Raw genomic sequence first — 26,925 nt, 5'->3', positions numbered from 1 at the left:
AATAGTGCAGTCAAACATATTATTAACCTGTGTTTTAAATATATTTTCACACTATGTTGTTGGAACAATTTGAAAAGACTGACATTTCATGTTTTGGTGGGATGAACTTTTGGCCTCACTAGGCGGTAAATTAGTTAATTGACCAATTAGAAACGAGAGTTCCAAACCTCTCTGCCAATAACAGCTGGTTTTCAGTTTTCCCCTCCCCCTGAGAACACTCCCAGACAGTCCTAGCTAAATTATTGCTTTAGAAATTGCACTTTGGTAAGAAGCAGTCTTAGCAAATGTTTGACTATTTTAATTGAAAACAGGGCAACAGTAAACATGTCGTCCCCCACGAATGATGCAGTACACAGAAATTATTTTATATTGATATAAAAACATCTGCATTGGACCTTTTAAATAAACAGCACAGAGATAAAGGGTTAGGAAGGAGTAGACTAATTGAATTGGCTCTGAATTGATTCCCCAGTGCTACCACTGCAGCATTCTAATTTGTTGCGTCAACATCAATATTGAGTCTGCATAAACCATATATTTTCAGTTAATTGTGAAAACCAGCAGGATCAAGTGTACCATGACTATTTTTTCTACTTGACAAATTTGACTATTTGTAAAATGATTGCTGGATATCCTCCAGGTTTAAACACATGGTGCGAGGCTTTTACACTGGTACTTTGTTGCATTAGCTGTTAGAGTCATGTAGATGGATGTAAATTGCAGTGCCTTATAAAGCTACAAATACTCTGAAGTAGGTCTTATTCAATTGTTTTAAATATCAGCGCTTTAGTGGCAAGGCATTAATTGTTTTCTGATAGTCCGCTAGAAATGGAAATAATGTATCAGCGTTACTTATTGGACATAATTTGACGGCATAAAGGCAAATGACCACAAAGATTGAGCTTGGCGTGAGATGACTCAAACAGAGCTTGAGAGTGGACTGCTTGCCAGCTTTTGAACTAAACCCACAGATCTGTGGGCTGTCTTGAAGACAGACTCATATTTCTTACTGAGCTGCACACCTAACTTCTATCTGGAAGTACTAGAGGTCCATGCTGACAAGGTTTTGATGATGGTAGTGTAACGGATGTGAAACGGCTAGCTTAGTTAGTGGTGGTGGGCGCTAAATAGCATTTCAATCGGTGACATCACTTGCTCTGAGACCTTGAAGTAGTAGTTCCCCTTGCTCTGCAAGGGCCGTGGCTTTTGTGGAGCGATGGGTAATGATGCTTCGTGGGTGACTGTTGTTGATGTGTGCAGAGGGTCCCCGGTTTGAGCCCGGGTATGGGCGAGGGGACGGTTTAAAGTTATACTGTTACATTGGTGTCGTGACCCGGATCACTGGTTGCTGCGGAAAAGGAGGAGGTCAAAAGGGGGGTGAGTGTAACGGATGTGAAACGGCTAGCTTAGTTAGCAGTGGTGCGCGCTAAATAGCGCTTCAATTGGTGATGTCACTTGCTCTGAGACCTTGAAGTAGTAGTTCCCCTTGCTCTGCAAGGGCCATGGCTTTTGTGGAGCAATGGGTAACGATGCTTCGTGGGTGTCAGTTGTTGAGGTGTGCAGAGGGTCCCTGGTTCGCGCCCGGGTATGGGCAAGGGGACGGTCTAAAGTTATACTGTTACAGTAGGACTCACATAGTTGGTTCAATTCAAAAAAGGGTTGCAAATACTGAATTGTCTATTTGGATAGGAATGTCTACCAAATGACCACATAAACCACTAAAGCTTTTTGAACCTTACTGTTTTTATTTATTGATTTGTTGTTGAATTTTAACAGGGAACAATGAACTTTCCAACACTGTCACCTCTTTCTCCCTAAAGCCCCCTTCTTCACTCTCCTCCCCTTACCTCATATCCTCCTCATCTCTCTCAACTGATGGGCTTAGTCTTTAAAGGTCCTTGTTAGAAAATCTCCATGGTGTGAAGTGTGCCCATGGTAGATCAGACCCTCTTGTTCTGACTGATTAGTATTCCTTTCATATGTCTCGTAGATGCTCACTCTGAGCTTATTAAGATGACTCACTGAGCTCTCAACAGAGTGCCATTCGGCCGGGGTGTTGAGGGCTCATTACATCTCCCCTGAATCCTAGGCATACAGCCCTCTGGTGACTCTGTCTCTCTCCTGGATGCTTTGTCTGTTATGTCCCGTTTCCACTGGCACTTAAAATTATGACCAAATTAGGGCAAAATTTGAGCTGGCTCGAATGGAATTTTCAAATTTGAGCTGGGTTGAGAGAAACCCGGGCCAGTTTCACAACTGGTAACAGCTCAATTTGAATTTGGGCTGGTGATACCATTACTATGTAACCACCAAGCTGATCACTGCTGGATGCTGACACAATGTTAGCTAGCTCGTCAGAGCTTGTTGCTGTTAGCTAGCACATTGGGCAAGCAGTACTACAATAGTCAGACATGACACAAATTACCACTATAACTGGATCCTTTATTCATTTTTGCACTACACAAACTTTTATGAGAACGTTCAGCCCTCGAATGCTAGCTACCTAGCTAGCAAATCAGAGTTGAAACAAGCTAGCTAGCTAGCTAGCTAGCTAGCTAGCTAACGTGAGCTTGCAGGAATTTTATCTGGCCAGTTCATTTTGAAAGCTAGCTACATTAGATACATCATAACAAACCTGGCATCTGATTTGCTTGGTTAGGTAGCTAGCTAATAGCCAATGCCATGGCAAGCAAGTTCGAATTAAGCTAGCTACCTAGCCTGTTGTGCTAGCGATAACACTAACTGTTTAGCTAAGTAGCTAAAGTTAGCAAACTAAATACATGGCTCTGAGTCTGGCTGGCACTAGCATGAGTATGGGGTAACGTTAGTTTCAGCATGGTGAGAGTGAATTAAATTCTTAAACATCTTGCTAGCTAATAACATTAGCGAAGGTAGCTGATGTCACATATTGGTTACCTAACAACATGACATAATTTCTCATTTCTGGAGGCAGTGGAAATGCAATTTGAGCTAGCCCACCAAGGCCAGCCCAACCTGGATTGACTTCAAAGTGCCAATGGAAACAGGGCTTTACATGATTCTCACCAGCATTCTAGATGTCTTTTCAACCATCACCATTCACAGTGTGTTTCTGAGTAGCTCCTCGCTAGTCAAATCCCACTTGAATACGTGTGTCCTTTCAATACACTGCTCTTAATCCCTCATTCACCACTAAATGTATCATGTCCCTCAGTGGGGATCTCATACATGACATGCAACAATACAGGAAAAGGGAAGCTGAGTAAGCTGTGTACTGGGATGGAGTTTAAGACATTCCTTTATGGGGGAAACACTCACGTTGCTGAGCTGTGAGATCTGTATGTAATTGTGACTGACTGACAAATTTAGATAGACAGCTCTGTGATATGAGTGTGAGAGACGGGCCATGTCGCGGCCTTATCTGTCAACAGAGATGAACAGGACACAATTCACCTCACAGGCACCCAGTCCCATCACATGAACAACACTGAAGGCTGTAGTATACATCCAGATTTAAGAGGTGGCAAAACTGGGGAAATAACGCTGACTGTTTCCTTTCCATGCAATTTACATAGCTAATAGGATTTCACCCCCGAGGTCTGACTTCAATTACACTAGTCAAATATTGTCAACTATGAAAATCCCCTCAAATTAAGATATCAACAGACCAAGAAGAGCACTGGTACTTCACACCAGCCTTGTGTGTGTATGTGCGTGTGCGTTTAAGAGAAACTTCTAGAGTTTGAAGTAGCTCATTGTATTTATTCCAGGTTATTTCAGCTACTGTTAATGAAGACCTTACTCTCAACATTCAACCCACTGAGTTAGCAAGCCTGTCTTTCCCTGAGAGATGATGTGAGATGATGGTTCTTTTATCCATCTTCTGCTTTGTGAGTGTACACCGTAACCTCAAAACTGTCAGGAGTGAGTGAAGATATTCAAAAATAAACAAAAACAAAATGAGTGTTGAACCACTGAAGTGGTGAGAAGACGAGCACTAGAGGCAGCAGAACACAGAAATCAGCCTATAGGGAAGAATCATTCTAAATTTGCATTCTGAACTACTCTCCACCATGAGGAACCACCTAACGGAAAATACCATGTCATTTCTATCCCGGTATAAGGAATACCTATAATTAATGGCTGCCATCTTTACCTCAGTGTGCTGTAGAATGGCTGATAAGTTAATGATATACAGTGGGGCAAAAGTATTTAGTCAGCCACCAATTGTGCAAGTTCTCCCACCTAAAAAGATCAGAGAGGCCTGTAATTTTCATCATAGGTACACTTCAACTATGACAGACAAAATTATTTTTAATAATCCAGAAAATCACATTGTAGGATTTTTTATGAATTTATTTGTAAATTATGGTGGAAAATAAGTATTTGGTCAATAACAAAAGTTTATCTCAATACTTTGTTATACACAATTTGTTGGCAATGACAAAGGTCAAATGTTTTCTGTAAGTCTTCACAAGGTTTTCACACACTGTTGCTGGTATTTTGGCCCATTCCTCCATGCAGATCTCCTCTAGAGCAGTGATGTTTTGGGGCTGTTGCTGGGCAACACGGACTTTCAACTCCCTCCAAAGATTTTCTATGGGGTTGAGATCTGGAGACTGGCTAGGCCACTCCAGGACCTTGAAATGCTTCTTACGAAGCCACTCCTTCGTTGCCCGGGCGGTGTGTTTTGGATCATCGTCATGCTGAAAGACCCAGCCACGTTTCATCTTCAATGCCCTTGCTGATGGAAGGAGGTTTTCACTCAAAATCTCACGATACATGGCTCCATTCAGTCTTTCCTATACACGGATCAGTCGTCCTGGTCCCTTTGCAGAAAAACAGCCCCAAAGCATGATGTTTCCACCCCCATGCTTCACAGTAGGTATGGTGTTCTTTGGATGCAACTCAGCATTCTTTGTCCTCCAAACACGACGAGTTGAGTTTTTACCAAAAAGTTCTATTTTGGTTTCATCTGACCATATGACATTCTCCCAATCTTCTTCTGGATCATCCAAACGCTCTCTAGCAAACTTCAGACGGGCCTGGACATGTACTGGCTTAAGCAGGGGGACACATCTGGCACTGCAGGATTTGAGTCCCTGGCGGTGTAATGGATGTGAAATGGCTAGCTAGTTAGCGGTGTTCGCGCTAAATAGCGTTTCAATCGGTGACGTCACTTGCTCTGAGACCTTGAAGTAGTAGTTCCCCTTGCTTTGCAAGGGCCGTGGCTTTTCTGGAGCAATGGGTAACGATGCTTTGTGGGTGACTGTTGTTGAAGTGTGCAGAGGGTCCCTGGTTCGCGCCCGGGTATGGGCGAGGGGACGGTCTAAAGTTATACTGTTACAGCGGCGTAGTGTGTTACTGATGGTAGGCTTTGTTACTTTGGTCCCAGCTCTCTGCAGGTCATTCACTAGGTCCCCCCCGTGTGGTTCTGGGATTTTTGCTCACCGTTCTTGTGATAATTTTGACCCCACAGGGTGAGATCTTGCGTGGAGCCCCAGATCGAGGGATATTATCAGTGGTTTTGTATGTCTTCCATTTCCTAATAATTGCTCCCACAGTTGATTTCTTCAAACCAAGCTGCTTCCCTATTGCAGATTCAGTCTTCCCAGCCTGGGGCAGGTCTACAATTTTGTTTCTGGTTTCCTTTGACAGCTCTTTGGTCTTGGCCATAGTGGAGTTTGGAGTGTGACTGTTTGAGGTTGTGGACAGGTGTCTTTTATACTGATAACAAGTTCAAACAGGTGCCATTAATACAGGTAACGAGTGGAGGACAGAGGAGCCTCTTAAAGAAGAAGTTACAGGTCTGTGAGAGCCAGAAATCTTGCTTGTTTGTTATTGACCAAATACTTATTTTCCACCATAATTTGCAAATAAATTCATAAAAAATCCTACAATGTGATTTTCTGGATTTTTTTGTCTCATTTTGTCTGTCATAGTTGAAGTGTACCTATGATGAAAATTACAGGCCTCTCATCTTTTTAAGTGGGAGAACTTGCACAATTGGTGGCTGACTAAACACTGTTTTGCCCCAATGTTTGTTCCTCTGCGCAACAGATTGCGATGCTTGTTTGTCAGTCTGTGCCCAACACGAGGGTAGCTGTGACAGCTCAACCTGGAGATCTGTTTTTCATTTCCCACATGGATTTATTTCAGTCATCAGAGAAGAGATGTGGTTTGCCATATATTTCAACATCAAATTGAACATCAGCCCTGAAGGCTTACTATGAATCATCAGGCTTTGACCCTGTCCATGAGAACACCCTGACCCATCTCAAGTAGGATGATTACTGCTATAGAGGAAGGGTTAGGGCTATCCGTAATCCTTCGCACGTCCCTACCCTAAACTCTAACCCCTACTCTACCCCCCTACCCTTTTTTCTTCCCAATTTCATGATTACCATCTCGTCTCATCGCTGCAACTCCCCAACGGGCTTGGGAGAGGCGAAGGTCGAGTCATGCGTCCTCCAAAACATGATCCGCCAAGCCGTACTTCTTAACTTCTTAACACCCGCTCGCTTAACCAGGAAGTCAGCTGAACCAATGTGTCGGAGGAAACACCGTTCAACTGATTACCCAGGTCAGCCTGCAGGCGCCCTGCCCGCCACAAGGAGTCGCTAGAGCACGATGAGCCAAATAAAGCCCCACCGGCCAACCTCCCCTAACCCGGACGATGCTGGCCCTATTGTGCTCCACCCTATGGGACTCCCGGTCACAACTGGTCATGACACAACACTGTGATGCAGTGCCTTAGACCGCTGCTCCACTCGGGAGGCCTTAACCCCAATCATAAACCTAAACCTAACCTTAACCGTAACCCTTACCTAACCGTTTTAAATTTAAACTTCAATGTGGTGACGTCAGAGTTGGGACATCCCAAGGATTCCGGGGTACGAGAGGACAAGGATATTCACTAGAATAGCAGAATTAAACAATTGGAGCTTGTTCAGAAATGTTTTCTGCTGAATAAACAACTTTAGTCTATCAATGTGCAATAAAAAAGTCTGCTTTATGAGTTACCTTTCTATCGGCTGCTATTTGAATGTTTCACCCTTTTGAATACACCCCAGATAGCTGTAATTATCCAACCAGTGACTCAAAGTAACCAATTTAACAAAACTAAGAGGTCAGGATCAAGTTCTACATATAGCCCTGTCCAATAAGAAGGATACTGTACTAAAAACAGAGTCGTGGATTTTCAGCCACATTAAAATGGCTTCATAATTTAGAGTAGGTGGTAGTTGTGATGCGGGGGCAACGCCTGTGAGGAGATTACCTTTCATTCTGCTAATTAAGTTTGGGCCATTTACAAATGTGACAGGACTACAAGCTATTAGTGCCCATTCATTTTAATGAGGGTCACTCAGCTGTGCTCTTTATCAGGCTTACTGACAGTCTGTTGAATATGTATAAGCCACATGTCACTTCCAAAAACCCTTTCAATGGGAAACGTAAATAATATAGCAATTACGATTAAGTCACACAGTCAAGTGTACCTGGGCAGCACAGTGGATTTGATTACCTGTCTGGTAGGGATCTGTTCATAGGTTTCTGTTCAGAGTTGTTGTGACTCAGTCAATTGTAAAACGAATTACCATTTTCCTGGGATTTTATAGAGTCCCTCTGACATATGAGCCTATGAGATGGAGCGGACTGGCTGTAGTGCAGCAGGGCTGTAGTGTAGCAGGGCTGTAGTGTAGCTGGGCTGTAATGTAGCAGGGCTGTAGTGCAGCAGGGCTGTAGTGCAGCATTGCTGTAGTGTAGCATGGCGGTAGTGTAGCAGGGCTGTAGTGCAGCATTGCTGTAGTGTAGCAGGGCTGTAGTGTAGCAGGGCTGTAGTGTAGCCAATTTAGCACTCTCCGCAAGTATCCCTTTCTGCCACAGAGTGCTATTCATCACTCTCATTATCGTCCGACTGAGACACGCTTAGTAAAGAACAAGAGGGGGGAGGGGCAGGGAGTGAGTCCTTACGCTGGTCCAATCAGAACAGGCCCCAGGTCTAACTGTAGACTAAGGTGTTATCGGGGTCCGGATGGAATGGGGAGGTGAGGTTGTGAGATAGGGCTTAGTGGCATGGGCTATCTGGCATGCCTTACCCCTGGTCCACCCAAAGCCTGCTGCAAATGATTTGATTTAGTTTTTTCTAGTGCATTTATATCAACCTAGCTCTATGATTTAGAATGGACAGGTGCCCTTACTGAAAATGAGAGTAGTTCAACAGTGAGTGAGTAAATGCATATTTCTGTGAAATGGTATGAAACAATTGTACATTACTTGAAATATTACATAATATAAAATGTGTATTACCATCAAAAATATCCCTTATAATCAGATCTAAGATCAAATTTGATCACTATTTTGTTGCTTGGAATTTTCATGCAAGTGTATTTGAGTTCTAAAAAGGCTTCTAAAGTTAGTAATTTAAACTTTGAAATTTCAGGCTTGATTTATGCTAACGAAAAATGTAACAACCCTTACTAAAATGACCATTAATTATAATCTACATAATAGTTCACATTTCCCGTTGCTACATGATTATTTTACTGCTGTAGCAAACTGGCTCAAATTAAGATTCTATGTTTGTAGTAGCATCTCTTAGAAAGTAGAGAATCTGATGTAGTCATAAAAATGCCAGGGAATGCAGAGGGCAGTCTGGACAGGTTCTGAGGGAGAAGGCCAAGTTAATAGAGAAAATATAGAACCTTAATATTAACACACACACACACACACACACACACACAGAAAGACTCCCTCTCCAACCCTCCTTACCCCTCCTAGCCCGACGGTGTAAAAAAAAAAACGCCTGATGTGCTGTGAACAGCAAATCAGTTTAAGCCTCTGCTCTGCCGTCTCCTCTGTGTATAATTTTCCTGAGCTGAGTCAGGGTGAAAGTGAAGCTTCACTTGATCCCGAGGCGCTTGTCTGGGTGAGATAGATGAACGCTTCAGGATCAGCTCAGTAACATTCTGATAATGGTACATTATATGACGAAGATTATGAAATCACTCATCGCTTTGGATGTACAAGTTTGTTTTGTGTTGTTCTCTCTTTGCACATTTATATGATGTGGTGTAATGACTAGAAACAAGTTGGTTCTCAGCTACAATAATGTGCATATTTGTGAATGATGTGTATTTCATGGGCTCATGGAAAACCTATTGCATGACATTCTATGAAACAGATGAATTTGACATACTGTTTCTGTGCTCTTGAAAATATCTTTAGAATGAAATTAGTAAAACATTCAAAAGTAAGGGCTGTGACAGTCATGACATTTTGTCAGCAGGATATTGTCATGCCTAAGCCAGCTGGTCTCACGGTAATTGACTGTTAATTAGCACAAACATGTTTAGCATCTCCACGCATAAAAGCCCCTGAACATCTACATTTGAAAAAAGTGTAATAAATAATTGTAATAATAATAATAATAATAATTTTAATATACACCACAATAATCCATTGTTTATTTTAGTCAGGTCTAAAGAAACATTATGATAACAAGAAAATGTATTTCAGAAGAATAAAAGATGAGTTGGCCTACTGTATGTTAAATGGCTAATAGTGATCATTTGAAAATGGACCTATATGCTAGACTTAGAGTTATTTAGCCACTTTAGTTGTATCCTTAGAAAACCTTAGAATATCTTAGAAATGAAAACATATATGGGCTGCATGTTGTAACTCTAGGTTATCAAAAAAAGCTTGTGCTCTTTTACTTGCCTCAGGTTACTCAGCTCTCTCTCATCAAGCGTTCATATTTCCAACCATCATACTATTGTCAATTTAATATTGTCTTTACTAATATGTAAAATTTGTTTCGATTTAGAATGGCCCATTGGAAAATGGGCAGGAACAAGGGCAAGGGAGAAAATAAGTTGTCTGTATGCATTCGAATAGCGAATGGAGGCCATCCTATTTTTCAATGATCCCTGTCGGGCTACTATGGTTTTATAGTGGAGCATGTGCTTAATATGAGCAGCTGAGAAATAAATATAGGAACAAATATTTCACTCCACCCATCAACCACCGTTTGAGGAGCATGCTCTCGCTTGTGGACAGGCGATATTCCACCCAAAGTCTGTATGCCATGGGCTCTCCAACCTCGTTCCTGCAGCTATCCAGTGCTTCATTTGGGAAACCAAGTGAAATCTGCTTGGAAACATTGATGTTTTCGCAACATAACATATTTCACTAAACTGTTGACAGCCTCTCTGCGCGCTGGAGAATGTATTAAAGGAGAGAGAGGAGAGGGAAACGCATGGTGGTGAGATCCTGTATAGTTAAGGTATTTCATTAGGAAAATAAATAAAAAACCCTATTACTAGGCTATTCAAAATCACCCTGCACAATCAATGAACCTACAGCATCTCCTAGGGCTAAATGTTACCTCCCAGATTTATGGATATACATTTTGGAGAGTACCATAAGGTAACCAGTGCATCCAGTATGCATATAATACTGTCCACACTCAAAGGTGATTACTCAAAATATATATATTTTGGAGTGTAGGCTAGACCAATTACATCTTAAATCAGATTTGCAATGCCTAATTGTTGGTAGGCTATGTACAGTATGTATTGTATAATGGCACATAAGCCTATGCATATGCATAATCTGTAATATGCGTATGGGTGTTTTTGAATGAATCATCACCTTATAGAAAGCTCTGTCCATTTCATTTTGTTAGGCTTTGAAACAACATCCACAATGACCATGCTTTACACTCAGTTTCAACCTGCTATTGAACCTCTTTCTTCATATTGATTGTCACAGTGAGGTGAGTTTTAAAAGCAGATACTGTTTAGAACAAGATAAGTGTTTGATGTGATTTTTGATTGCATTTGCATTAGATATCAGTCAGTGGTTAGAGGGACAATACAGCCTTGAGTACCAGGCCATTAGGACCTGGTGGTCATTAGCAAGTTGGGTACTACCAAAGCATGCCCAGAGTGCCTAAAAGGAGATTACGGTGACTCACCAGTCACATGGAATTATACTGCAGTCATGACTCATGAGTGGCGGTAATATGGTCATCGCAACAGCCCTAAATACAGTAGATGAAACCACGTTTGAAACACATCATCCTACCCTGCTTAATGGTGATTGCACATAATCATGCTCATCAAATGAGCTTAGCAAACTGAACCATTTGGCAATGTGTGGTGCGTTACATGCTTATTATATGTTAATTACTGAATCGAATGCAAAGAGGCTGCCTTGGACTCCTCTCAGTTCCTAAGTCTTTGGCCCTGTGCCTGTGGATGTGCCTGTGGTATAGCGAGATGGAACCGGGAAGGTGTTTGTTTACCTGACCCCATGGACTAGCACATCCCCGTCTCTCTCCGTCTCTCACTGGACGGATTAACTGCATTCCCTCAAGTAATCCGCTCTCTCTCACCTGATTTACCGGCAACACAGCACTTTAACGTCTCACTTTTCTACCTCTGAGTTTCTAGGGGTGGCTGGCCTCTCAAAAAGGAGCAAATCATTGCCCTGGCTGTGTTTGTCTCTGTGTTATGGCCTGCTGTGGGCAATCTGGTCCTGTGTGACTCAGCTGGTAGAGCAGAGTGCTTGCAATGCAAGGGTTGTGGGTTCGATTCCCATGGGGGGACCTGTACGAAAAATGTATGCACTCACTACTATAAGTTGCTCTACTTAAGAGTGTCTGCTAAATTACTGAAAAGTAATCTGAATGGCTCTGCCATCAATAAGCTGCTCCCAAACATTTTAAACCTGCATTAGGAAGTTGAGTCTATCATAGTTCATGTGGGATTCAATTACATTATGAAGAACAGCTCAGAACAGCTGAAGATGGATTTTAAAGAACTGACTGGTTCTCTGCTTGACACCAACAAACGCCCCATAATATCTGTCCCTGTGTCCTCCCTAAATCGTGGCATTGAACATTTCAGCAGACTTTTAGTCCTCCATAACTGGCTATGAGGCTATTGCAGCTGTAACGGTTTTCTAGGTGTGAAGGAGAGTCGGACCAAAATGCAGCGTGTAGATTGCGATCCATGTTTAATGAACAACGTAAACACGACTTAACACAAACACTACAAAACAAAGAACACAAAGAACGTAATGAACGAAACGAAAACCGAAACAGCCTATACTTGTGAAAACTAACAAAGATAGGAACAAGGACACTAAGGACAATCACCCACGACAAACTCAAAGAATATGGCTGCCTAAATATGGTTCCCAATCAGAGACAACAATAAACACCTGCCTCTGATTGAGAACCACTCCAGACAGCCATAGACTTTGCTAGATCACCCCACTAGCTACAATCCCAATATTTACACACCACATACAAAAACCCATGCCACACCCTGGCCTGACCCAATACATGAAGATAAACACAAAATACTTCGACCAGGGCGTGACAGCAGCTCTGTTGGTGTAACATTTATTTACAGTTTTGACACCTTCTGGAAACAAAGCATAAGGAGGATGGGTTCCACCCAAATCATTTGTGTTCCTGGATCTTTTCACGGCATTATAAGGCTGCGTTGAGACTTATTAATGATCCAAGCCCAACTCAGTTAATCTCTACCATTGTGTCGCTGAGTTGTCATAATGTTTCAGAAAATGTACATTATCCCAGGGGTGTTAGAAGACCCAATGTAAGAAACCTAATGTATGTCCCTCTAACTGCCCGGAATGCCTCTGCTAATCCTACAGCTATTGTATGCAGTAATAATGTACCATGAACTAGAGTTATATTGTTAGCACTGAGGTGGTGTGCCCTAGTAGGAAGTCCACTGTGTGCAGCTCACCCTGCACTAACATAAATAACATGAGCATGTCTACTTCTGCTAAGCTTCCCAGGAAAGCAATGAAAACATTTGAGAATCACAGAAAGTGCTAAAAGAAATAGCCCACGTTAACGTATGCAGCTTAAGAAATAAGGTTCATGAAGTTAATAATTTGCTAGTAACAGATTACCTTCATATTCTGACAATCTCTGAAACTCACTTAGATAATACCTTTGATGAAACAGTGGTAGAAATACATGGTTATAACATATACAGGAAAGACAGAAATGCCAAAGGTGGAGGTGTTGCCTTTTATATTCAGAACCACATTCCTATAAAGCTTAGAGAGGATCTTATGTTAAATACTGAAGTAATATGGCTTCAGGTTCATCTGCCTCACCTAAAGCTCATTCTGGTCTGAAGCTGCTATAGACCACCAAGTGCTAACTGTCAGTATATGGATAACATGTGTGAAATGCTTGATAATGTACATCCCCGTCTCTCTATGTGATATCAACAGAGATGTTTAAATATTTCAGATACTTAAAGCATTATATTTGGGACAAATCATTCACTAAACCCTAAACCTAAACTAAATCATGTAATAAGTAATGTGGAAATTGAGCAAGATGAGTAGACTGTCATGGTCAAAACATGTTGATACAACAGTAGCTAAGATGGGGGGGAGTCTGTCCATGACAACCTTTTTAATCAACAAGGCAGCCTACAGGCTCTAGTTTTGTCGCACCTGGACTACTGTTCAGTCACATGGTCAGGTGCCACAAGAGGGACATCGGAAAGTTACAATTGGCTCAGAACAGGGCAGCATGGCTGGCTCTTAAATTCATTATTCTCAAATTGATATTATTATCTATGAACATTTGAACATCTTGGCCATGTTCTGTTATAATCTCCACCCGGCACAGTCAGAAGAGGACTGGCCACCCCTCATAGCCTGGTTCCCCTCTGGGTTTCTTCCTAGGTTCTGGCCTTTCTATGGAGTTTTTCCTAGCCACTGTGCTTCTATACCTGCATTGCTTGCTGTTTGGGGTTTTAGGCTGGGTTTCTGTACAGCACTTTGTGACATCAGCTGATGTAAGAAGGGCTTTATAAATACATTTGATTGATTGATTGACATGGAGAGATAACATTAATAATATGCATGTACATCTCTCATGGCCGAAAGTGGAGGATGGATTGACTTCATCACTACTTGTTTTCATAAGAAATGTTGACATGCTGAACGTTTAACGTCTAACGTTTAAGGTCCTTGTTCAGAACATGAGAACATATGAAAGCTGGTGGTTCCTTTTAACACAAGTCTTCAATATTCCCAGGTAAGAAGTTTTATGTTGTAGTTATTATAGGAATTATAGGACTATTTCTCCTATACCATTTGTATTTCATTAACCTTTGACTATTGGATGCTCTTATAGGCACTTTAGTATTGCCAGTGTAACAATATAGCTTCCATCTCTCTCCTCGCTCCTCCTGGGCTCGAACCAGGAACACAACGACAACAGCCACCCTCGAAGCAGCATTACCCATGCAGAGCCTGTGACGTTTGAAACGCTATTAGCGCGCACCCCGCTAACTAGCTAGCCATTTCCCATCGGTTACACCAGCCTAATCTCGGGAGTTGATAGGCTTGAAGTAATAAACAGCGCAATGCACAACGAAGAGCTGCTGGCAAAACGCACTAAAGTGCTGTTTGAATGAATGCTTTCGAGCCTGCTGTTGCCTACCACCGCTCAGTCAGACTGCTCTATCAAATCATAGACTTAATTATAACATACTAACACACAGAAATACGAGCCTTAGGTCATTAATATGATCTAATCCTTTATTCTTTCAGTGAAATACGGAACCGTTCTGTATTTTATCTAAGGGGTGGCATCCATTAGTCTAAATATTCCTGTTACACAGCACATGTCATAATTACGTAAAATTCTGGCAAATTAGGCGGCCCAAACTGTTGCATATACACTGACTCTGTGTGCAATGAACGCAAGAGAAGTGACACAATTTCACCTGGTTAATATAATACTGGATATCTTTTAGCTAAATATGTGGTTTAAAAATATTTACTTCTGTGTATTGATTTCAAGAAAGGCAATTGATGTTCATGGTTATGTACACATTGAAGCAACGATACGCACCACATCGATTATATGCAATGCAGGACACGCTAGATAAACTATTAATATCAACCATGTGTAGTTAACTAGTGATTATGCGTGGTTGATTGTTTTTTTTATAAGATAAGTTTAATGCTAGCTAGCAACTTACCTTGGCTTACTGCATTAGAGTAACAGGCAGTCTCCTTGTGGAGTGCAATGAGAGGCAGGTGGTTAGAGCGTTGGACTAGTTAACTGTAAGGTTGCAAGATTGAATCCCTGAGCTGACAAGGTGAAAATCTGTCTTTCTGCCCCTAAACGAGGCAGTTAACCCACCGTTCCTAGGCCGCCATTGAAAATAAGAATGTGTTCTTAACTGACTTGCCTAGTTAAATAAAGATTAAATAAAGGTGTAAAAAGAAAATATCGGCCAAATCGGTGTCCAAAAATACCGATTTCCAATTGTTATGAAAACTTGAAATCGGCCCTAATTAATCGGCCATTCCGATTAATCGGTCGACTTCTAGTTTAAACTACCAGCACACAGTTCGGACACCCATGCATACCACACAAGATATGCCATCAAAAGTCTCTTCACAATCCCCAAGTCAAGAACAGACCATGGGAGGCACACAGTACTACATAAATCCATGGCTACATGGAACTCAATTCCACATCATGTAACTGATGCAAGTAAAATTATGTTTAAAAAACAGATACAATACACCTTATGGAACAGCGGGGACTGTGACGAGACACACACGTACAGGCACAGACACAGACACAAATGATAAGACACGCACTCTACACACACGTTCACATGGATGTTTTATTGTAAATATGTGATAGTGGAGTAGTGGCCTGAGGGATGCTTTGGGTTATGTGCTATAAAATATAATGTCATGTAATATTTTAAACTGTATAAAACTGCCTTAATGTTGTTATACCTCTTATGGTACCTGTTGTGTCATACATGTGTATTCTGCCTGCCTAAGGTTCTATAGATGCCAGTGATGTATAAAAGGCACATGCTGTACTACTAATAATGTTCATTTATGGGATAAATATCAATTACATTTAGCCATATGGCTGCATTGTAAGTGCAAAATATTTAAGACGCCTGAATGACCTCAAAAAGAGAGGTTGAGATGGAGACAAATGCAACCATTTCTCTCCGTGAGATCCGACATCTGGACACAGGCAGGTGGGAACCCTATTAAATACCATCTGAGTGTCACAATCAGCCAATTCGATACTCTGCTGTATGTTCAGCTCTGAATGGCATGACTGATTTATGTTTTCTTTTTTTAGACCCCTCTTTGATAATTCATAGTGGGGGGTTTTCTCCTTCATGCAATTCTATGAAATAATGCAGGATAATGAGTTTGAAAAGCCGTTTTGAAAATCTCAGCTTTAATGATGATTGGCCCTTGTTGTCATATATAATGCAGAAACTAGTCAGTGTTTGTCAGGTTAATATTCTTAACGAGATTGTTAGGCCCCTCTAGGTTGAATTAATTAAAACATAATCCTCCTTGATTGCGACAGCCTCCTGCTATCAAGACGGAATCCCTCCGACAAGTGCTTGTTTGTTCATTTCACAGCTAATAATATGTTAGTCAGTGGGGGACAGGGTGTCTAACTGGGTGCTCTCATTTCAATCACGGTGCCCCTTGCATGGATGGATAATTACCTGTAATTGTCCTTTGGTGCCATCACAGAGCACTGTTACAGACAAGGTCTCCAACAGGAAATCTGCTCTACTCACCTCGGCAGTGTTACAGGGTTTCACTGGATTCCTTTCAAACAAATATTATCACACTATTAGAGTCACTTTGCGGGTATTGACAACAATGATCAGCAACATGTGTTGGTAATAGTATGTCATCATGCCAAAATATCACTTGGACATATCAGAAAGGTGTTTCATGCATGATTTAATCCTAGTCATCATGAATGGAATCCGTTGAAAACTGTGGGACACAGCCTAGTTGAATAGAGCGCATCCTAATACTCCTTTACTTTGTCTTTGCATACTGAGCAGTTGGTCAGGTCTGTTTCAGGGTGGCAGGTAGTCTAGTGGTTGAAAGCATTGGGCCAATCCCTGAGCAGACGAAGTGAATAATCTGCTGATGTGCCCTTGAGCAAGATGCTTTACTCTAATTGCTCCTGGTTAAGAGTGTCGGCTAAATGACTACAATCCCCACTCCCGAAGTTCAAAGAGGAACTGTGTCACCTCTTAAGCAAAATCGAACAGGACTGAACCCTGAGATGTGCTTTTGATCAATTTATTCTGCAGTTTAGCAGGACTCCACAGCCCCCTACCTACCTACCTACCACGCGAGGCCAATATCAATGACTATGTCTATAGTGGTAACATTGAAAGCCCTTGTCTTTCTCAATTTGGACATATGGTCCAGATGAAATGCTTTTCAAAATATAACGTTGTCTTTGTTTCCCGGCAGGGTGCATGTTCTGTCTGATTCTACTCAGTTATGGAGGACTTGTCTTTATTCGTTTCAGTGCTTTCAGTGCTTTCACCGTCAGGTTGAGAAGGTTCATCTCCGCAGAGGTATTCTCTCCATCATCACACGCATCATATGAGGGTTGGCTACTGTGACTGGTGCTCCATAGGTCTATGTGCTCTTTGAATATAATAGTAAATAAATGGAATGTTAGCCTATAATGAGTGCTAATGTGTTCCCATAACGGTGTCTGAAACATTGTCAAGGTAGCACATGTAAACTTCACATGCCACAATAGACAGGCATGTCTAATATGGATGTGATGTTCCTCAACTTTCAGAATGCAGTATTGCAACAGTCTCATCACACTGCTGACTAAGAATTCAATTCAGATATAGACAGAAAACCCTCATTTGGAATTTTGATAGTAAGCAGTGGGCTTGGCCAAATGCCATCAGCTGATGTGAGGTAATGTGTGTTATGGATGTGTTAGCTTGGATACTGCACTTAGATGACAAAATTGCCAAAAATAATAGAATCAGCTCACCAGATTTTAGTCTATGATTTGACTATTAAATGTTCAATGTTTCTTTAGATTTTTTTTCTCCCAATGGAATAGTTTCAACACATTCAAATGAGAGTTCAGTTCACGTAACAGGGTTGACCTTAAAATGAGGGAAATACGTAAATGAATCACTAATCTTCAGAATTTACTTTATCAAAGCAACACAAAAAACTAGGGATTTACAATGATGGTGAAATGAGTAAGTGGGTTAAAATCGTCCTAGATGTGACACAGGTTTGACAGAGGGGCAAGTCAAAATACAGATTTTTGGCAAGATTCTTGCTCTTAGCAAGATTTTAAGTCAGAAGTTTACATACACCTGAGGCAAATACATTTAAACTGAGTTTTTCACAATTCCTAACATTTAATCCTAGTAAAAATTCCCTGCCTTAGGTCAGTTAGGATCACCAATTTATTTTAAGAATGTGAAATGTCAGAATAATAGATAGAGAAAATTATTTATTTCAGCTTTTATTTCTTTCATCACATTCCCAGTGAGTCAGAAGTTTACATACACTTGATTAGTATTTGGTAGCATTGCCTTTAAATTGTTTAACTTGGGTCAATCGTTTCGGTTAGCCTTCCACAAGCTTCCCACAATAAGTTAGGTGAATTTTGTCCCATTCCTCCTGACAGAGCTGGTGTAACTGAGTCAGGTTTGTAGGCCTCCTTGCTCGCACATGCATTTTCAGTTCTGCCCACAAATGTTCTATAGGAATGAGGTCAGGGCTTAGTGATTGCCACTCCAATACCTTGACTTTGTTATCCTTAAGCCATTTTGCCATAACTTTGGAAGTATGCTTGGGGTCATTTTGGGTCCATTTGGAAGACCCATTTGCGACCAAGCTTTAACTTCCTGACGGATGTCTTGTGATGTTGCTTCAATATATCCACATACTTTTCCATCTATTTTGTGAAGTGCACCAGAACCACCTGCAGCAAAGCACCCCCACAACATGATGCTGCCACCCCCGTGTTTCACGGGTGGGATGGTGTTCTTCAACTTGTAAGCCTCCCCCTTTTTCCTCCAAACATAAGGATGGTCATTATGGCCAAACAGTTCTATTTTTGTTTCATCAGACCAGAGGACATTTTTCCAAAAAGTATGATCTTTGTCCCCATGTGTAGTTGCAAACAACAGACTGGCTTTTTTATGGCGGTTTTGGAGCAGTGGCTTCTTCCTTGCTGATCGGCCTTTCAGGTTATGTCGATATAGGACTCGTTTTACTGTGGATATAGATACTTTGGTACCTGTTTCCTCCAGCATCTTCACAAGGCCCTTTGCTGATGTTCTGGGTTTGATTTGCACTTTTCGCACCAAAGTACATTCATTTTTAGGAGACAGAACGCGTCTCCTTCCTGAGCGGTATGACAGCTGCGTGGTCCCATGATGTTTATACTTGCGTACTATTGTTTGTACAGATGAACGTGGTACCTTCAGGCGTTTGGAAATAGCTCCCAAGGATGAACCAGACTTTTGGTCTACAATTTTTTTTCTGAGGACTTGGCTGATTTTCTTTTCATTTTCTGATGATATCAAGCAAATAGGCCTATCTTCAAACTCAGTGCCTTGAAATACATCCACAGGTACACGTCCAATTGACTTAAATTATGTAAATTCAGAATCAGAAGCTTCTAAAGCCATGACATAATTTTCTGGAATTTTCCAAGCTGTTTAATGGCACAGTCAACTTAGTGTATGTAAACGTCTGACCCACTGGACTTGTGATACAGTGAATTATAAGTGAAACAATCTGTCTGTAAACAATTGTTGAAAAAATTACTTGTGTTATGCACAAAGTACATGTCCTAACCGACTTGCCAAAACCATAGTTTGTTAACAAGAGATTTGTGGAGTGGTTGAAAAACATATTAATGACTCCAACCAAAGTGTATGTAAACTCCTGACTTCAACTGTTTATAAAAAAATGTCTGATATAAAATAACATTTTTTTTAAAGTCAATGTTCATGCACAATTTCTACTTAAAATGTCAAAGGTACTCTTTTCACGGAATGACCCACCAATGTCTATGTCTGTAGTGGCAACAGTGAAAGCCCTGGTCTTTCTCACTTTAGACAAAAATCCCAGTGGCTAGATGTGCCAAACCTATAGAGACATACCCCAAGAGACGTGCAGCTGTAATTGCTGCAAAAGGTGTCTCTACAAAGTATTGACTTTGGGGGGATGAATGGTTATGCAACCTCAAGTCTTTTTTTTTGGTCTTGTTTCTTGTTTGCTTCACAATAAAAAATATTTTGCATCTTCAAGTGGTAGGAATGTTGTGTAAATCAAATGATACAACCCCCCCCCAAAATCTATTTTAATTCCAGGTTGTAAGGCAACAAAATAGGAAAAATGCCAAGGGGGTTGAATACTTTCGCAAGCCACTGTATATATGTTTGTTGAAAGTCCGCAACCTAAATTGGTGGGTAGCATTAACGGTCGATCCCAGGAAACCATTTGATGTATTAGCTTCAGGAAGCCAGCCGCTCCATCTCAGCGAAAGCATATTGGGGAGGCAGAATCAAGTATCAAATGGAGCAAATTCAATAAATATTCCCCACGAATGCAAATTAATTGGAACCATGTCCTGCTAATTGCAAACATTTCTGCTTCAAAGATATTAATGTGCCTCTTTTCTGTTTTCTTGGCTCTTACAGATGTTAACGAATGCGAGAGAGACCCGTGTAAAAATGGGGGCATCTGCACAGATCTGGTTGCCAACTACTCGTGCGAATGCCCCGGGGAGTACATGGGAAGGAACTGCCAATACAGTAAGTGCTGTATTTTTCTTTTATTTTCTCTTCTCTTTTATGATCAGCCTTGCCTGGCTCTTCTCTTTTATGATCAGCCTTGCCTGGCGTACAGAACAGTTGGTAACTAGTGCTGGCAAACGGGGCAAAAACATTATTTAAATGTGTTTCTTTGTTTCTTTTCTTTGTTTCTTACTCTAACCTCTTTCTGTATCTAAATCCACAAGGGTCTGTATCTGTGTTAAGTGGAAATTTTTGTGAGGATTCTGGGTTGTTCGAGATGAGACTGACTTGGACAAAGGCTCCTCCATGATTGCAGACAATCAATGGGGCAGACCTTGCACAACACACATGAACACACATACGCATGCATGCAACCACACACACACACACACACACACACACAGATTCTTAACCTTACCCACATACTCTGCTTTCACCAGACATATTCCCTCTTTGGGGACATTAACAATACTTACACTTTCTCTTAAAGTTACAACAATGTGCTAGTTCTGAGTAGTCCAGTGGGAGCTGAACGGAATTTTTTGTAATACAGTCATGTCATTGGACCAACATTTGGCATCGTCTGGTAGAGCCTGAATATGTTGCTAGTGACTGGCCATGTCCGAATACCCGTACTTGCGTTCTAGGCTGTGAGAGTGTACGCCCTGCTGCTCGTTGTTAAGCTAGTGCTCCTGCTACCTGTCTCTCCTTAACTTGTTGACCGGTGTTTTGGCTCACTGCCCTGAAATTTACTGCTTGCTTCTACATCACCACTTGTATAGTGTATGTGCAGCGAGGATCCATACAATGAGCAAGTCCTCTACTTTCTCTCCGTTTGCCATACTGGTCTGTGACTCAGGTGTGTGTTGCTTGTGCTTTTGCCATTTCACGGGCTATGCTTGTTTCGGGAGGCAGGGTGAGGCTGTATTTGTGAACCCACTGTAGTTTATAGCAATTATTTTGTAAATTATTGTCAAGAAGAATGACACAGAAGCACAGTTAGCCTAGCTGGCCTAGCTAGCCTGTAGTTTCAAATGGTGGTTGCTAATGAATGGATTCAATGCTGCATTATGGGCTCCTGAGTGGCGTAGCGGTCTGAGGCACTGCATCTCAATCCTAGATGCGTCACTACAGACACCCTGCTTCAAATCCAGCGGTATCACAACCGGCCGTGATTGGGGGCCCAGCATCGTCTGAGTTTGGCCGGTAAGGCAGCCATTGTAAATAAGAATTTGTTCTTAACTGACTTGCCTAGTTAAATAAAGGTTTAAAAATATATTATCTAGATATAATTTGCTCTATTCCGGGACAATGTGGACCGTCCAGACTTTCAATGGAGCAACTGTTTGCTCTCAGAGGACTACAAAGGCGAAGTGGCTACTCGTAGCAAACAAGTAGCAAACTTAAGCAAGCTACTGGGGAATCCACTTCCGCCTACATTCTCTTTCTCTTCTACTCCAGTAGCTGGACGCCGCTCTGATCTGATGGGCGTGTCGTCCCCCGTGTCATCTCTCCATAACTGACTGGCTGGAGCTCTGAAGTGATCCCACCCCAAAGGAGTCTCCCCCTTCCCCTTGAAAATGGAGTTAGTAAAATGCTTCTGGATGACTTAGTGGATGATCCTATTATTTACCCTGCCAACCAGCCAGAGAGGCACGAAAGCAGCAGACTTTGGCAATTGGGGCCTCTTTGGTGGTGGGAAACCCAGACTAGATACAGACTTCAAACAGCTTCATCACCCTTGATCCAGAGGTTCCAGAGCCTTCATCCCTGGGGGCTTCTGCTTCGAGAGGTACCTGCACCTTCGTCCCTTGTTCTGACTCCCTCTCCGTTGGCTTTTACGGTGAATGAGACTCTGTTGGTTATAGGAGGCTCGAACCGTGTCCAAGAGTTGAGGACCTTTTGAGATTCTGCCTCTCGCAAGTCCTCGACGGGTCTCCCAAATCATGTAAGGTGTAGGAATAGGCAGATGTCCTCTTCTATCTCGCCGGCTGTAGTCTTAGCAGCTCTGGTGTTTCTCGAGCAAAAACCCTGTGCTAACCCAGGGTGTGCTAACCCAGGGCTTGAGTACAGGATATTACTAAGCTTCTCCCTACCGTTCTGTCAGCTCACAGAGATTGATGCTGTTGTAGTCCATATGGCTGATTGAGTCACTTGAAAGGGGCATGTCTGTCAAAAACGGAACTATTCCATGGTGCTCTCCTCTTCATAAGAAATCAAGCCTGGGCCAAGGCTAGACAAACTGGCTCGTTAGCTGATTGGAAGCAATTTAAGCAATTGAGAAAAAGGTGAACTGCCTCGGTTAAACAGGCCAAATCAAACTACTTCCTTAGCGCTATGACAGACTGTTAGTGATCCCTCTAAATTCTGGAAAACTGTTATTCATTTACTGAAGTGGGGTACCTGTATTTCCCTGCCTAAGCAAGTCGTTTTAGACTCCTGCATCATTACTGAAAAGTTACAATTTGTGATGTTTTTAATCAGCATTCATCTCAGCTTGTTTCCTATTTGAAAGAAATGGTGGTCTTACTGGTCTTGGCCAGTCAGTTGACTGTTCTTCACACATACAGTCTGCAGTTGCCTCGATGGATGATCAGTCATCCACACGTGATTTGGGGAATGGTAGTCAGGGGTTTTCTTTTTGCCAACTGACAGAAACAGAAGTTCTTGCTGCCTTATTAGCTATTGACACCAATAAGTTATTAGGGGCTGACAATTTAGGTCCGTCTTTGCTTAAGTATGCAGCACCCAACATTGCTGGTTCAGTAACACACTCTTTTTTTTTTTAACTTTAGTATTAGGAAATATTTCAAAAGTGTGTAAATCAGCTTTTGTGCTATCACTCCATAAGGGCAGGGATAGTAGTGAACGTAATCATTATCAACCCATTTCCAGATTTCCTTTTCTTACGAAAAATAGTAGAATCATTGGTCAACAAACAGCTACCTTATTTTCTATCAGCATGTGGTATTCTTAATGTTAATCAATCCGGATTCAGATCTAAATATAATCTAAATATAGCACCAGTACGGCTACCATGGTTGTTTATGTATTTATTACATTATTAGGGATCCCCATTATCTCTTCCTAGGGTACAAACATATTAAAGCACTTACATTACATACTAACAAAAGATAAAACAGTACATCATATAACATTACTACACCACTGTAAATGATATGGCAAATGCCTTAAATTATAGAAAGAATTGTGCTGCCATATCTGTTGACTTGTCAAAAGATTTTGATATTGTAGACCAGAGCAAAGGACGGCCCGGGGGCCGTATGCGGCCTGATTCGATACGGCCCGCGGAATCATGCTCAGATCACATGTAGAATTTGCGATAGTAAAGTTTTGAAAAACATATTTTTTACTCAAATAAAAAGCCCACTGAATATTCACCTTTGTGTAATGATTTAACTCCCACCGCTTGTGGGACAATTATTTTGAAGGCACGTATAAATAACAACTGCACGAGGACAGACAGTGACTGACAAGCTGACACACACATCACAGTTACAAATAGTAGCTAGCTAGAAATTGCGCAAAAATGAGATTTTCAAAGAAAAGAAAAGTAGACAATGAATGTAGGGTGTTCGAGCAACAGTGGTCATCGAAATATTTCTTTATTGAGGTATCAGGGAAAGATGTGTGCTTAGTGTGCAAAGAGAGCATCGCTGTCTTGAAAGACTACAACCTGTCCCAACACTTCCAGACGAAGCATGCAGAGAAACATAGGAATATGTCTTCTGAGCAGAGGGCAAGTGCATCGAAAGAGTTGCTTTCTCAGTTGCATAAGCAGCAAGGACTTTTCACAAAACTGCATTCAGCAAACAACAGAATTGCGAGAGCTAGCTATATACAGTCAAACAAAATTGCTAAACATAGCAAGCCATTCGCTGAGGGTGAATTCATTAAAGAATGTTTAATTGACTCTGCAGCAATACTTTGCCCCGACAAGAAAGACCTGTTTGAAAATGTTTCCCTGTCAAGACGAACAGTGACACAGCATGTTGAGGACATCACAGAGAATATGGAACAACATTTGAAAAACAAGGTAAAGAATTTCACCTATTTCTCCTTGGCCCTGGATGAGAGCAGTGATGCACGTGTCGATATTCTTACGAGGCATAACCCCAGACTTTGAAATTACAGATTAGCTTGCTTCAGTGCAGTCAATGAAGAGCACAACCACAGGGAAAATGTATTGGAGGAGGTTAATAAGTGTGTGGCAAAGCTGGGACTGAGTTTTGAAAAGTTATCCAGTGTGACCACAGATGGGTGCCTAAACTTGACAGGAAAAAATGTTGGGCTTTTGAAAAGGATACAAGTTCAAGTAGCTGAGCTGAACCCAGATCAGGAAATTATTTTCCTGCATTGCATTATTCATTAGGAGGTGCTCTGTAAATATGTTCTGAAAATGAGCCATGTCGTGGATACAGTCACTGAAGTGGTAAACTTCATAAGAACAACATCTTTAAACCCTAGGCAAAAAAAATCTGTTGTTCTGCCCCTGAACAGGGCAGTTAAAACACTGTTCCTAGGCCGTCATTGAAAATAAGAATTTTTTCTTAACTGACTTTCCTTGTTAAATAAAGATAAAATAATTAAAAATATCAATATATATATATATCACTGTTGGAAGAGACAGGTCATGCAGATCTCCCCTACCACACAAACGTGAGATGGCTGAGTTTGAGGGAGGTACTTAAAAGGGTGTGGGACCTGAAGTCTGAGATTGCTGAGTTTTTGCAAATGAAAGAGAAATTCGTGGATTGCCCTCAACTGCAAGATAAATAATGGTTGGCTGATTTTTCCTTTACAATGGACATCATGGCCCTCGTGAATGAACTGAATTCCAAACTACAAGGGAAGGGCCTTTTTGTACATCAGATGTACAGCCTTGTCAAAGCCTTTAAGGGAAATTACTCCTCCTGACCCGCCAAGTAGAAGCCAACAATCTCACCCACCTTCCCACACTACTAGTCTGTTTTCTATCAGATGACCAGCGGCAGAAGTATATATTGCTGATGCGTGTTTGGAATGGTGAGTTTTCTCGTTGTTTTGAGGATTTCATAGTGCTGAAAAATTACTTGCTGTTTGTTTCCTCTCTTTTCACCTTCAATGTGGATAACGCTGCCACTGACCAGCAATTTGAGTTTTTTAATCTTCAGTCTAATTCAGTGATTGGAGAACTATTCAAAACAATGTCACTGTCACGCCCTGACCGTAGAGAGCTTTTTATCTCTCTATTTTGGTTTGGTCAGGGTGTGATTTGGGTGGGCATTCTATGTTCCTTTTTCTATGTTTTGTATTTCTTTGTTTTGGCCCGGTATGGTTCTTAATCAGGGACAGCTGTCTATCGTTGTCTCTGATTGGGAACCATACTTAGGTAGCTTTTTCCCAAATGGTTTTTGTGGGTAGTTATTTTCTGTTTAGTGTTTGCACCTTGGTTTAATTTATTCTCTTGTTATTTTGTATTAGTGTTCAGTTCAATAAAAAAACATGAACACTTACCACGCTGCGCTTTGGTCCGACTACTCTTCCTCATCCGACGACGAAAACCGTGACAGTCACTGACAAGGTTCTATGCATCTCTCGATGAACAAAACTTTTCAAAGATTAGGAGCCATGCTCAGAAGATGTTTGTACTGTTTGGGTCAACCTATGTATGTGAACAGACATTTTTGTTGATGAAATATAACATGTCAAGGCACAGATTATCTCTTACTGACTCTCACCTCTCAGCAATCCTGCGCATAGCGATGTCAGAAACTATACCTGACTTCACTGCTCTAGTCAATGCCCAATCAGAGTCTTCACTTCTTCACTCCTTCACTGATTGAGTAGTTTAAATGTAATGTTGAGCTCTTTCTCTTTCTTTTGTTTTTGTGCATAACCATTAACAAGAGTTCTGTCCATGGTGCTGAATGCACAGTGTACTTTTCTCTCGGTGTAGTTCATTGCATGTTTAATAATGAAAATACCTACCAAAAGAAGAACATGGATGTGGTTTATTTCTGTGCATGTTAAAAAAGTTAAATAAGTAACATTTCTGGATGTGATTTACAGTAGATATCTGTCAACACAGTCATACACATGATGTATAATCCTGTAATATGAATCTGGCCTGTGATGGCAAAAATATATTCTAACATGGCACTGCATGGAAAATAATTGCCCAGGCCTGCTGTAGACTGTCCTTGATAGAGTTGGTTACTGATGCTTGCTGATGTTTTCATAATTATCTCAATGACAGAACTCAGGCCATCAAGGT

General features: G+C 41.4%; 1 protein-coding gene across 2 annotated transcripts in view; it reads left to right on the top strand.

The window, feature by feature from the left end:
- LOC112247249 (EGF-like repeat and discoidin I-like domain-containing protein 3) overlaps positions 1–26,925 on the top strand; it is a 199,342-nt gene that overhangs the window by 82,738 nt on the left and 89,679 nt on the right. For both annotated transcript variants that reach the window (XM_042320362.1, XM_042320361.1), the window contains exon 4: positions 20,553–20,666. In XM_042320362.1, the coding sequence (XP_042176296.1) occupies positions 20,553–20,666 (114 nt within the window). The remainder of the gene's footprint in view (positions 1–20,552; positions 20,667–26,925) is intronic.

The sequence above is a fragment of the Oncorhynchus tshawytscha genome, linkage group LG04 (genome assembly GCF_018296145.1).
Source record: "Oncorhynchus tshawytscha isolate Ot180627B linkage group LG04, Otsh_v2.0, whole genome shotgun sequence".
Taxonomy (NCBI): Eukaryota; Metazoa; Chordata; class Actinopteri; order Salmoniformes; family Salmonidae; genus Oncorhynchus; species Oncorhynchus tshawytscha.
This window is presented reverse-complemented; position numbering and strand designations above follow the sequence as displayed.